The sequence below is a fragment of the Camarhynchus parvulus genome, chromosome 11, assembly GCF_901933205.1.
Source record: "Camarhynchus parvulus chromosome 11, STF_HiC, whole genome shotgun sequence".
Lineage (NCBI taxonomy): Eukaryota > Metazoa > Chordata > Aves > Passeriformes > Thraupidae > Camarhynchus > Camarhynchus parvulus.
Window position 1 is genome coordinate 160,844 of NC_044581.1, and position 12,634 is coordinate 173,477.

The window sequence follows — 12,634 nt, forward strand, 5'->3', positions numbered from 1 at the left end:
CCCTACTTGCTTAGGTGCAACTGAATCCAGCCTAGTACACACAAGAGCAGAGGATCTGTCCAGATTCCATGAAAGGAGTAATTGCAGTGCTGACACCCAACACTGATGGCTTCAACTCCACATTGCTATCAGTAGGCTTCCCACTTCTATCAGACACTTAAAAAGAAAAAAGTAGAGATGAGGGTGTCAACAAATGCAGAGATATTAGTATATGGTCTAGTATTATCAATATTTATACAGATAACAGTAAATATTAAATTATTATAACTATTTATACAATAAACACCAAAGCAAGGAGCACCATCATCGTCATCAAGAAGGGCAAAGGCAACAAAAATGAGCTGAGAGAAAGAGCAACCAACCATGGAACATGGTAAGTGCGACAATCTCTGGTGAGGAAAAAGCTATTGAATGCAATAGAGAACTAGAAAGCAACATCAGAAAATCAGAGACCAATTAAGTCAGCAGGGGGCTTCAAAAATGCATTCTCCTAAGAAAAGGCATCAGAGTTACACTTTGCTTTATGCAGACACAGCTGGAGGAGAGCAGGGGAGGTCAAATAAGAAAAAAAGTATCCCAAAACAAGAGCTAAAAAATGGTCTTGGAAGAAGAGATAGTCCCACTTCCAGTTACATTGAAAAAAAACAAACCCACCAACAAGAAATGCAGCACAACAGTACTCAAGAAGCAAGGCTCGGTGCTGCTCAAGAGCTGAGAGGAAGAGGAGAGGCAGGACAGAGACTGAGGACATTGGATTGGCAGTGGGACTGGGTGGGATCTGTGCAAACAACTGCAGACCGCCTCCCACTCCCTGCTGACTGAGGCAAGGTCCCAGAGCACAAGTCAGCACTTTGGCTGAGGTATCCCATTCCTGCACAACTGTGCACATACACCAAACACACCAACTCCTGAGCTGCCTTCAAAAGACATACTGAGCTCCCAATCAGTACAAACATTAACCTCAACAACTGCCAAAATGAAAATAAATATCTCCCTATTTTTTTAGAAGCTAAAAAATGTAGGAAGAAGAATTAGCACAGCTATATAGCTGATCACCATGACAGATACAAGCAGAATTCCAGATTTTCTGGCTTGTGTTTCAATACTTCAATCACCACTGACCTATAGGTACTCTGGCTCTTTTACTTCCTGTTCACTCACTTTCCTGCAGAGTTAAACTTTAAATAATAATAAAAAACCCACTAGTTTGTCACAAAAAAACCCCTACACCCTTCTATATCCTAGCTAATGCCAGAGGAAGACAAGATGCCACATTTTTACATTAATTAACATGAACTGTACAACAGGCCATGTAACTTCAGCAATGCCCTAGGAAGTTCTAATCTTTGATTTCACTTGTAGCATTTCTGCCAAATAGCAGATATAGGCTGCACTAATACCTGTGATATCAGTAGATTCACTTGTACTCACATTACTGTAGCTCTGTCTTTTGAGTTACAGCCTCATCCTGTATTTACTTATTAAGTCCAAAACTCTCCTCCAGTGAAGTAATGCTCCTCCCATGGCAGAACAGACCCTTTCCCTAAAGAACAGCTGAGTATCATCTAGGACAAATCAGCATCACCTGCATTCAGAAGGACTTGCTCTATCATTAAAAAATGGGATGAGCTCAAACAACCCATTCCCTGCAGTCATATAGGGCCAGCTCACAAATACAAATATTCATGCTGGAGAGGCACCAGCAGCTTTACTGAGTGCTGTCACTTTTAGCAGCAGTGAAGGTGTGTGTGAGCCTGCACGCTTGGAAAGCTGATGTTCCACACCTGAGCTGCACTCAGCAGGGTGGGCTCTGTGTGCCTGAGAACAGCCAGCCTGGACTATGCACCACTGCCCGCCCTTCTCACACCATGGCCTGACACGCTCACTGATCTCCCTGCACACCAAGAATCAGAACATTCCTCTTATCCCTTCATCTCTCACAGGACACCACCAAGGTACTACAGGATCTTTCCATCTCTACCATGCCACTTTCAGGAAAACAGATCAGCACTTACAGGAACAGAAAAAAAAAAACAACAAAAAAGGAAGAAAATGCTTTTTATCATAAAAGGAGGAAATCTGAAAGTTATCTTACACAACAGAAACACAAAAGCTGGATCCCTTCACAAAACAATTACCCAAGACTTACTTTTCCCTTCTCAAGAAACAGGAATCTAAATACCTTTCCTCTCCTTCTCCCAGCACAGAAGAATGGAAGGGTTCACACCAGCCTCCTCAGATAAAAACCCACAACATCTCCTGCCTTCATTCAGCTCTCGAGTACCCAACAAGTTTTCAAATCCTGTGCCAAACACCAGAGAGCACACGACCAAACAGAAGAAAGAATTTGGCAACAGAATATGATATGCAAACAAACAAAGGAAAAAATACCAAGTGTAGTTTGGAGGAGCAGTAGCAGGAAAACAGGTACAAAAAGCTGTTGTGCTCTACCACACAGAAGTGAATCGCACACACAAAAAAAAGGAGAAACAAAACAGCACAGATTTCTCTGCCATTTTAAATGTAGGATGCTAGGAGCATCCCTAAAGGATCCCCCCGCATTTACAGGGGAAAACACACATATATTTTACTGTTTAAGCCACTATGGACCAAACACCTTCTGGCCACACATGTGACACTCCTATCCCTTCAAAGATGTTCCACTGAGATCCTGTGCTGTCCCGTTAATATTTCAAGCATCAGAAACTGAAATTTGTCACTTAACACTTCTACACATCACTTTCAACACAATAAAACACACACCTGTTCCATCTGTTAACTTTAAAAACAACGTCTACTATAAAATAAACTACAATTTATCTTATAGCTTGTGCGAGAACTCAATCAGCCTTGAAGAAGGGACTTGAAGGCGCCCTTACAGACCGGCCGTCAGACGGCAGCTCACTGCAAATACCTTTAGTCAGAGCAAACATCTCTTGCTGCCATTAAAACCCGTGAACGGTAAGTAATGCAGGCGCTGTAACCCTCGGAGCGCTTGTGCAGCCTAGGCAATAAGATACCGAGGGAAGGACGGGCACAAGTCCCGGCTTCTCCCCAGACGGCCCCGGGCCACAGCACGAAGCAGCTCCCGAGGTACGCGCTCCGCTCCCGCTGCCCCCGAGCGCCGGGAACGCCGGCCGAGGCAGAACCCGCACCGCCGTCTGCCCGGCAAAGAACGGCCAGGGCAGGCACGGACCGCTCCCGACGCCCGAGCAGGAGGCCGCGGGGCGCAGGGCAGAGTTCGAAGCGGGCCGGGCAAAGGCGGCGAGAGGGCAGGGGGCGGCCTCGCGGACAGAGCGGCCGAGGCCCAGCCGCGGAGTTCGGCCCCAAGACTCGCGGGGCCCCAGGTGGCAGGAGCTGGAGGTCAGGGGAGGCCCGGCCTGGGCGGCGGAGGCCCGAACCGGTCCCACTCACCAGGCCGGTCCCTGCAGCAGCAGCGGCGGACAGAGCCGGGCATTCAAAATGGCGGCGGCGCGGCCGCGGCACCGATACCGCAGGCGGAGGGATCCGCGCGCTGGCTCGCCCCCCTCGACCCCGCAGGCTCTCCCGACCGCGGGTGGGACCGCGGCCGCGCCGGGTTCGGCGGGAACGGGTCGGGGATGGTGAGAGCGCGGTGCAGCACCGCCGGTGGCGGGACGGAAAATGCCGCTTGCACTACTTTTCCTGGCGGAAGCACCCGTGAGGTTGTTCTTACACGAAAAGGTGCGTCTGCACCGTGGCAGTCCCTGATGACGTCACGCGCGGGGCGGTCTCGTCACCGCGCGCACCCCGCGATGGGGCCGGGCGGGACCCGACACCCGTGTCCGCGGTTCCGGGATCGAGGGGTTCCGAGGCCGGAGGGACCAGGCCGCTCCGAGCCCGCCGAATCTCGCACGGTTTAAACGTCCACCGGCGGGAACACAGCGTGCCGCAGTAAACGAGGCGTCTCTGGAAGAGAGTACAGAGCCACTCCCGCCCCAGGCAGCTGTTCAGTTCCCGCTTCCAGAACCTTATGTCACATTAACGATCACCGAATGACGAGGAGCCCAGTCAGCAGCACGGGGCCGGACGGACACTGCGGGAGTGCGAGACAGGCACGGGCACTTCAGACCGAAGGCTCCCGCAGGGGAGCCGGGCCACTCTGCCGCTGTGCCTGCGCTGCCGGCCAACCGCCGACAGAGCCCGTCTGGGGCGCGGGACCAACAAAAGCCGCGCGGCGCTGCCGCCAGGTGACCCGCGCTGGTGGCGGGGCCCCGGGCCCGTCCCGCAGGCCGGGCCCCTCTGAGCTCCGGGCCGACGCAGCTGGTTGCCACGGCAACGGCGCTGCGGGTGCCCCGTGACGCCATCCGGGTGCGGCGGAGCCACGACCCCTGAGCGGTTCCGGCGGTCGGCGCGTGCGTCATTGCCATGCCGCGTCATCGGCGTGCGCCGCGGGTGGGGAGGAGCCGGTCCGGGCGCCGGGCGGGCCCGCGGGGCCGGTCCGGGCCATGGCGGGTGAGCCGCGGGCGCCGGGCGAGCACCGGGCGGGCCCGCGGGGCGGGGCGCGCGGCAGCGCGGCCGGGGCTTTGGGGCCGGGGTTGGGGGCGGCGACCAGGCTCGGGCGTCTATCGTCCCCGTGTTCCCACCCTGGGCCAGCGGCCGTCGCCGTGCCCGTTCCCGGAGCCGGGGCTTGGGCCACCCCCGTTCCCGAGGCGAGGACTCACGGCTCCCTCTGTTCCTGGCGCAGGTGAGGCGGCGGCCGGCGGCGCGGATCCAGGAGCCCGCGCGTGGCAGCCCCAGTGGGTGCCCCCATGAACGAGCGTCGCGGCCGGGGCTGCCGGGACACCGCGGGGCGCCATGAGAGCGGGCCACGAGCGGAGCCAGGAGTGTCTCCCGCCCAAGAAGCGGGAACTTGCCGCCGCCAACACTGGCACCGAGGCGGGACGGGCGGGGGGAGCCCAGGGCTCGGGCGAGGGCCCCGAGTGGGCCCGCACGGCTCGGCCGGCTCCCGCCACGCCGCGCTACGGTCCTGGCGAGGCCCCCGAGGCGGCGGCGGGGCTGACGGTGGACCAGTACGGAATGCTCTACAAAGTGGCGGCACCGCCTGCCACCTTCTCTCCCACGGGCCTCCACCCCGTGGTGAACGTGAGCCCCCTGCCTCCCGCCTTCAACGTGACCTCGCCCATCATCCAGCACCCGGCGGTGCCCTTCCCCTCCATCCACTATGCACAGATCCCTTCGGCTTCCCTGCAGCTCATCGGTTCCCACTACACAGTGCCCTATGCCGTCCCTCCTGCCTTCATGCCTAGTCCTCTCCTGTCTCCTTCCACCAACCTCACTGCCCCCCACGTCCCCCACTTTGTGCCATATGCCTCCCTGTTCACGGAAGAAGCTGCTCCTTCCCCCCAGACTACCTCTCCCATGCACAGCTTCAACAAATCCACCTCCACAGCCTCTCCTGGGCAGATGCAGCATCACGCTGTGCCCCAACCAGTGGACATGGCACCGGGGAGAATTCCTGTTTATTATCAGATGTCCCGCCTCCCACCCGGCTATTCAGCCTATGAGGCACCTGTGGCAGGTGGGAGCCCAGAGTCTCCTCAGCAAGACAGCCAGCTGAGCTCAGAGGGGGCTGCGACCAATGGTGGGCAGAGGCCCCTGGAGCAAAGTGTGGCCAGGAGGCCCAGCGAGGCTGTGGACTCTGCCAGCAGTGCAGCTGAGGACTGTCTGGCCCCAGGGGCTGCAGCAGCATGTATGGGTGATGGACAGTTCCTTCCAGGTTACCAGATGCTGGGAAGAGAGATCTCTGTGCCTACTCACAGGAGCACCCCAGACGCTGACCTGGAGGTTCAGAGGGTGGTGGGGGTGTTGGCATCTCAGGATTATCATGTTCTGGCAGCCCCGAAGAAAGACGACCCAAGCCCTTTGAACCTTTGCCGTAATACCCCTGATGGGCAGGGAGACATGCTGAGGAACACCACAGACAGGGCTGCAGCTGGGAACAGCCAGTCTCGGAGCCCATGTGGAATGTCCCCTGAAGAGACTGTTAGACAGAGACAGTTAGCCAAAGGAATGGTGATAGCCAATGGCAAGCCAGTACTTGTTCCCATTGGATCTGAGCCCGTCAGGTCTTCCATTTCAGAAGCCCTGCTGAGGGAGAGCCCAGATGCCCAGGCTCGAGGAAATGTGCTTGAAAAGGAGCTGGCCCAGGGTCAGCCACCCAGCTCCTCGCAGCTGCCCTCTCACTTCATGAAGGGAGCCATCATCCAGCTGGCAACGGGCGAGCTGAAGCGGGTGGAGGAGCTGCAGACTCAAGACTTTGTTCGCAGCGCCGAGGTGAGCGGAGGCCTGAAGATTGACTCCAGCACTGTGGTGGATATTCAGGAAAGCCAGTGGCCTGGGCTCGTCACACTCCATTTTGTGGTTGGGGAGCAGCAAAGTAAAGTGAGCATTGATGTGCCCCCGGAGCATCCCTTCTTTGTGTATGGCCAGGGCTGGTCCTCCTGCAGCCCCGCGAGGACTGCTCAGCTCTTTGCTTTGCCCTGTCACAGGCTGCAGGTGGGGGATGTCTGCATATCAATCAGTTTACAGAGCGTGAATGGCAACTCTGCTTCTCAGGCCAACTCCCCTCTGGGGGATCAGCTGGTATCTGCTAGGGAGAGATTGGAACAAACAGCTCAGGGGCCCCGGGAGCCATCTGACAGAGCTGCTGAAAGGAAGAGCCACACAGATAGAGCCAGCGTGGCCCAGAGCTCCCGTGCAGAATCTTCTCAGCCCGAGGCTGGCAGTCTGTACAGTTTGGCCCCAGGCTTCCAAAGATACAGCGTGCAGGCAGAGGAGCCTCGGCCTCCTCTGCTCCGTCCCTCTTTCATTCCCCAGGAGGTCAAACTGTCTATTGAAGGGCGTTCGAATGCAGGGAAATGATCCCTTAGAGGTGTGAGCTAGGGCAGCCACAGCAGGTGACCCTCACCATCAGGTGGAGGAATTGCACAGACTCTGTCATAGGCTCACCAACAAAGGCTGCTCTCTGCCTTGCAGGAATGGCTCCGTTCCAGTTCCATGGCTGACCAGTTCTTCTTGGGGAGTCAGGAGGCCTCCAGTGCCTCAGGGAGCAGCGGCAGGCTGGCTGGGGTGGGGGGCAGGGATGTGGTCATGAGTGTGTGATGAGAGCATTCCAGAGGCTGCTGGAGGCTGGGGCTTTCTCCGCCCTCCTGGGATAAGTGACTCCCTGCGGGGCAGGGGATGAGCATTCGGGGCAGGGAGGGAGATGAGGAGGGCAGACTTGGCTTAAGGTAGCAGATAAAATTGCTGAAGATTTTATTTCTCCTTTCTCATGATGGGGAGAGATGGGTCCCCACTGGAGTTTGGGGGCTCTACTCCCAGTATCCCCTTTCTTCACACATGCACTTTAAAAGGACCGTTCACCGATGGAGCTCTCAAGGGCAGGATGGAGGTGCTTCTCTGGTGGTTCTGATTAATGTCTCTTCCACTGAATCCAACTGCTCTTTCTTCTTGTAAAGAATGTACAGATTTGAATGAATCACAGAAATTCAAGAGGAAGGACCAAAAGGATGGGCTTGGGTACAGGTGAATAGGGAACTTGAGCACTTGAGATGGGACACAAGTTGGGATGGGAGATGTTGTTTCCTGCTATAAAGTCTACTTAGTTGTTTTGCCACCAAATCAAATCTTTCTTCCCATGTTAATAACTTTCAAAAAACCCTCCTGGGCTTATAGCTTTTGCAGAGGCTTAACCTGGGGATGAATGGGGTTGGATTTTTATGTTTGGTTGAATTTTGGTTTTGGATATTTTATTAGTTTGGTTTTTTTTTTTTTTTTTTTAATCTGGAGCAAAATACATTCAGCATTCTTCTTTGAGAAGACCAATACTATCTTGTAATTAAGTCAGAAAAATGTTCCAGATGGCTAATTCTTCCCTGCAGGCAGTTTCCTGAATAAGCTCTAGACAAGAGACAAGTGTTTGTGCACATGCAGGCAAGGTACAAAGTTTGTGCTAAGTACAATTCCATGATTAATGTAGGGGCTCTAAAAATACCATAGTGTCACAGGGCATTTGGGGGTCATTTTGTGTTAGTTTTTCTGATGCTTCATTTCAGAGTTCCTCTGTAGAACAATATGGTCAAATCAAGAGTAGTCTTTTTCATGGTGAGATTTAATACAGTTGTGTATGAACAGCTGATTGTGGTGGTAACACTATTGAGTGAAGTCTCCTGTAGTTACACTAATCTGCTCTCTCTGATGGTGTGCTATGACACCATTGCTCAGCTAGGACAAAAAATACACATCACGGTTCATCACAGAACATCACTGTTCTGGTGACAAAACGGTTTTCACTGACTTAACCTGGATTGGGTATTCCCTGTGTTCAGGTGCCCATCTCTGTGCTAGGACCAGGCTTTGGAGGGGGCCTTTCTTAGTGTGCAGAGTCCTGATGTTCAGCATGCTGTTTCTGTCTCCCTGCTCTCATCTGCCTGAAATGTGTCAAATGTGCCTGACTCTTGGGGTGCCACTCCTCTTTGTCACAGAATGGTGTGTGTCAGCACCTCTCCTTGCAGTGGTGCTTTCTCAGGGCTGTTCTGCACTCCCCAGGAGTGTGTCCTGTAACTGGTTGGCTTCTGCTGACTGCAGTGGATGCATGCTCTGCCTGTGTATTAGGCAAGTTAGTCTCCAGAATGTCCCTTCCATCCCGGCCTCAGTCCTGTTTTCCTAGTGCATTGCTAGCCATTTCTGTTGCCTTTAAAATGCCTGCACCAGGACAGGCCTTAGGTGAGATGTATGCTAAACATGCCCTCAGTGTTTGTGCCTCACAGGGTTCTCAGAATGAGGATGCTGCCTGTACCACGTGTAGCTGCTCCCAAATGACACACTACTTCTGGTTTCATCAGCTGCATTTGGGATGTGTGAAGTTGCAGTGATGCTGTTGTGTGAAGATGCTGCCTTCCCAGGTGCAGCAGCTGTGGGAACAGATGCTGTTTTCACAATCCCTTTGTCAGTAAAGTGTCCACCTGGGCCCCTTTGTCACCCAGGGGTGTCACAGCTCCTGCTGACTGGACTCTCCTACGTAGAACTCTTTATTAGTGTTGGTAATTAGTACTGAATGCTCAGGATATCTGAGGTGTCTGTGGCCAAAGGCAGGAGGCAGAGGAGCCTGGGTTCTCATGCCTGTTCTATGCGCAGAGCATGTAGAGGAGTTCTGGGCTGCGACAGGCACTTGAGGATGGGATCTCTTATGGCATGTGAATGTAGAAGGGCTGGTGACACCATAGGGGCAATGTCTGAGCAACTGATGCTGCAGAGCCCCTTGAGTGTCTCTGAACCCCGAAGTCTGTCTTAGAGTGAGGGTTTGGAGAGCTTGCCTTAACACCATGTGTGTTACTGTAACTCCTCGATCTCAGCCACACTGCAGTGGTCTGAATGGGCAGCACTGACAAATGAGGCAAGATGCTGTGACTTAAATAGCTTTGTACTGTAGGCAGGTGAAGGGCTGTGTAGGTGCTTGTCCTGTTGTTTACCTGGCTGCTGACCTGGACTTTGGCTTGCTGCACCTCTGTTGGGTGCGGTTCTGAGCTCTGTGGGACAGGCCGTGCTGAACTGGACCTTGGTGCTGTTATCCAGATTCTGTCAGTCCTGCTGTTGTGTGTTTCACCTGCCAGCTCTTCCCTGGAAGCAGTGGTTTGAAGCACAGCTCATGACGGGGGACTGAGATGAAGAATCCATGTATCTGGCTGTTTGCCCCAAAGGGTGGGCAGGAGGGGGCCACTGGCAACTCTTCAGCCCAGCTCAGCAGTACTGGTATCACAGGAACCTGTCCTTACTGGACAGGGCTGTATGGCTTAGCAGCACAGTGGTGGTTGTGCTGAGCACGGAGGCTCTCCTGGGACAGGGAATGTGTGGGACAGGGAGTGTGTGAGACAGGCTCTGCTGCAGTGAGAAAGGCTGTGAATGAGCCCATGGAGGAGGCTTTTATTTCTCGGGTTTACAGGGAAAGGAGAAGATAAAGCCGGGAAGACATTGCAGAGTGGGCTGGTTACCTGGGCTTTTCTGCTGGCAGAGATGTGACAGACTTCTCAGAGAAATATACCATGTTCCTGCTGCTGTTGTCTAGGGTAGGAGAGCCATGGTCTGTCCTGCCTGGAGGAGGCCCTAATCTTATCCAGCTCACACTCTGTAGCAGGAGTCCGTGGGATGCAATAATGGGTGTCTGTAGCCATCTGTCCCATCCCATGGAACATGCCTTGGGTTAGCTGCACAGCAGAGCCAAGCCTATCTCTGGGCTGTGCATTCACAGCAATGAGAGCTCATCACTACCAGACTATGCAGAGGAAGCTCTGTCTGGAAGGGAAGGAAGCTGCAGAGGGCCCTCTGCCTTCCCCTTCCAGCTGCTGAGCAGCTTTTTATATTGCACTTTTCACATTGTGTCCCTGTCCCCACCCCACACTTCAAGTCACTTTGTCCCATAGAGAACTAACAATCCTTGTTACTCAGAAAGTATTGTAAAAGAAACTACAGCAGCTGGAGTAGCCCAAATGCTAGTTCCTGCCCGCAGCAGCACACGTGCCTTCCCCAGCATCACTCACAACTGCTCCCTGTCTTTCAAGCTGTGCTAGAGCCTGACACTTGTCAGAAGCTGCTAAGATGGCTACAAATACACATTCTGTACAGTTTGGCCCAGGGTGTTCCACATATAGTTTAAAATGCTGATGGTCCAGGCCCTTCCACGGCCTTCACACTGTCTGTCAAGGACAGAATTGCCCCGTAGGTCTGGGCTGCTGCCGCCCACCCTGCCAACACGCCCCTGGCACACTCGAGTTGTTTTCGGCTTTCATGGCACCTTAGCACCGGGGAGGGTGTGCTCAGAGAGAGAGAGACACATGGGGGAGCTGGCTGGGCTGCCCTGAGGCAGAGAGATGTTTGTAGATAAGTGCTGACCCCTCACTATAACCCCCAGTATATGGCTGTATTAACATGTAACCGATGCAGTGTATCTAAAGCCTTAGAACTAGTCAGGTGCTCCCCTCCAACTTTGTCCCTGCCCCTTTCCTCCTACCTGATCTTTAACAAAGCATTAATAATTCTAAGGATAATCTCTATTTTGTTGTGCTTTTTTTGTAACTGTTTTAAATAAATCAATTTGTACTGTATATTTGTACTTTGGTGAGATCCTTTTTCCTGTTTTACCATTTTAAGTCTGTACTTGCCTACAAACAGATTGTATTTTTATTGTTAATGCTTTTATGAATATTGCATTTAACTTGTTGACTCTGTAAACACAGTATATATCTATATACATATATATATCTATATATAAACCAATGGCTTTTCCTTTGGTGTTTGAGACTTTTTGCTTGTCTACAGTATCAGTGGTCATTAGCATGTGGCTTCTCTGGATTTACACAGTGATCTGGAGATTCATGTCAAGGGCAAGATAGAGGGTGACACAAGGATTGTAAGTCATAATTCTGTGTCTTCAGATACTTCTGTGTTATGTGGTCTCTCCTGAATTCCCTGGAATAAAGATAAGGTGTCAGTGACACTACAGGGAAAGTTCCAACTGCAGGTTGCAGAGTAGAGGTACATCTCTGCTGGGCAAGTAAAACATGAGGCAGAGCAAAAGCAGATACTGCCAGAAGCAAACTCGGGGTTTGAGTATGAAAACGAACACAAGTAAGGATAAAAGTGAGAGATCAGAGAACAGAAGAGGATATGAACAAAGGAACATGGAACTCAACAGCTCCTTTACAGTGCCTTTTCCCAAAGAGAGAGAAGCAGGGATGGCTCCTGGGTGTCAGTTCTACATGATGAATGAACATCATGTTAAAACAGCTTCTGTACTGGGAGGAAACTAGATGTTGCAGTGGCAAGAGGAGAAAACTTGCACTGAAAAGGTTCAATGCTGTTTCCTAGCAGCATCCCCAGGGCTGACTGTGAGAGTGGTTCATTATTGCCAGAAAAATGCAACATTATGCATTTCGAAGGTACCTATTTTAACTAGGGCTTTAAGGGACTGCAATCAAATGTTTTTCAAACTGAAAAGTGAGGAGGAAATGAGGGTTTTAAGTAGTCTGATAAAAAGATTTTGCTTCTTGTTTTAACTTTACTCTTCTGATCTCAAGTAGCAGTCTTGTGGCCACCATTTCTGACTTAAAGAGAAACAGCCATCAGAGAGAAGACAGTACTTTCCAAGGTGTTTGATCCACTGTATGACTCTAGACCTTAACTGGAAATGCTATGGAGGTAATAGGAGTTTTCAGGCTACAAACACAGAAGTGTGGCACACTGGCTTTTGGTGGGCTGATGTCTCAAAACCACAAAGCTAACACCATGCATTTTCAGGCGCTCATTCTTAAAGAAGCCAAATAATGGACAGCGTACCACTTCTTTGCTCTGCCGTGAGTCCTTCTGTGCCACTGCTCTGCCTTTTGCAATTTAAAGATGCCTAGATATCATTTTCATAGTTGCATAGTTTTAATAGTGATTTCTATTAGTAACAGGAAACTTTTCCTGTAGGCATAGGCTACAATGACATTTTGCCTCCAGTATGTCTGTGTTGCTCTTGCACTGGGGCCTCCAGCACTGGACACAGGTCTCCAGATGTGGCCTCACCAGTGCTGAATAAAGGGAAAAGCACACCCGTAAAGTCCTAGAAACTGACCTA

The 12,634-nt window shown here is 52.2% G+C and overlaps 2 protein-coding genes across 4 annotated transcripts in view; one reads left to right on the forward strand and one right to left on the reverse strand.

Annotated features, from left to right (window-relative positions):
• The window catches only part of AP1G1 (adaptor related protein complex 1 subunit gamma 1), a 36,302-nt gene extending 32,310 nt beyond the window's left edge, over nucleotides 1–3,992 (reverse strand). For 2 of the 3 annotated variants that reach the window (XM_030955730.1, XM_030955728.1), the window contains exon 1: nucleotides 3,415–3,684. The gene's annotated coding sequence lies outside the window, so the exon portion shown is untranslated. The other variant, XM_030955729.1, reaches the window with a different exon arrangement.
• A 421-nt stretch (nucleotides 3,993–4,413) lies between these two features.
• On the forward strand, nucleotides 4,414–11,301 carry ATXN1L (ataxin 1 like). Its single transcript, XM_030955731.1, has 2 exons — nucleotides 4,414–4,473; nucleotides 4,706–11,301. The coding sequence occupies exon 2, from the start codon at nucleotides 4,816–4,818 to the stop codon at nucleotides 6,880–6,882; it is 2,067 nt and encodes a 688-aa protein (XP_030811591.1). The 5' UTR covers nucleotides 4,414–4,473; nucleotides 4,706–4,815; the 3' UTR covers nucleotides 6,883–11,301.
• The last annotated feature ends 1,333 nt before the right edge of the window (nucleotides 11,302–12,634 follow it).

Coding starts and splice junctions, on each gene's coding strand:
- ATXN1L (XM_030955731.1), top strand. CDS start 4,816: ATGAGAGCGGGCCACGAGCGGAGCCAGGAGTGTCTCCCGCCCAAGAAG.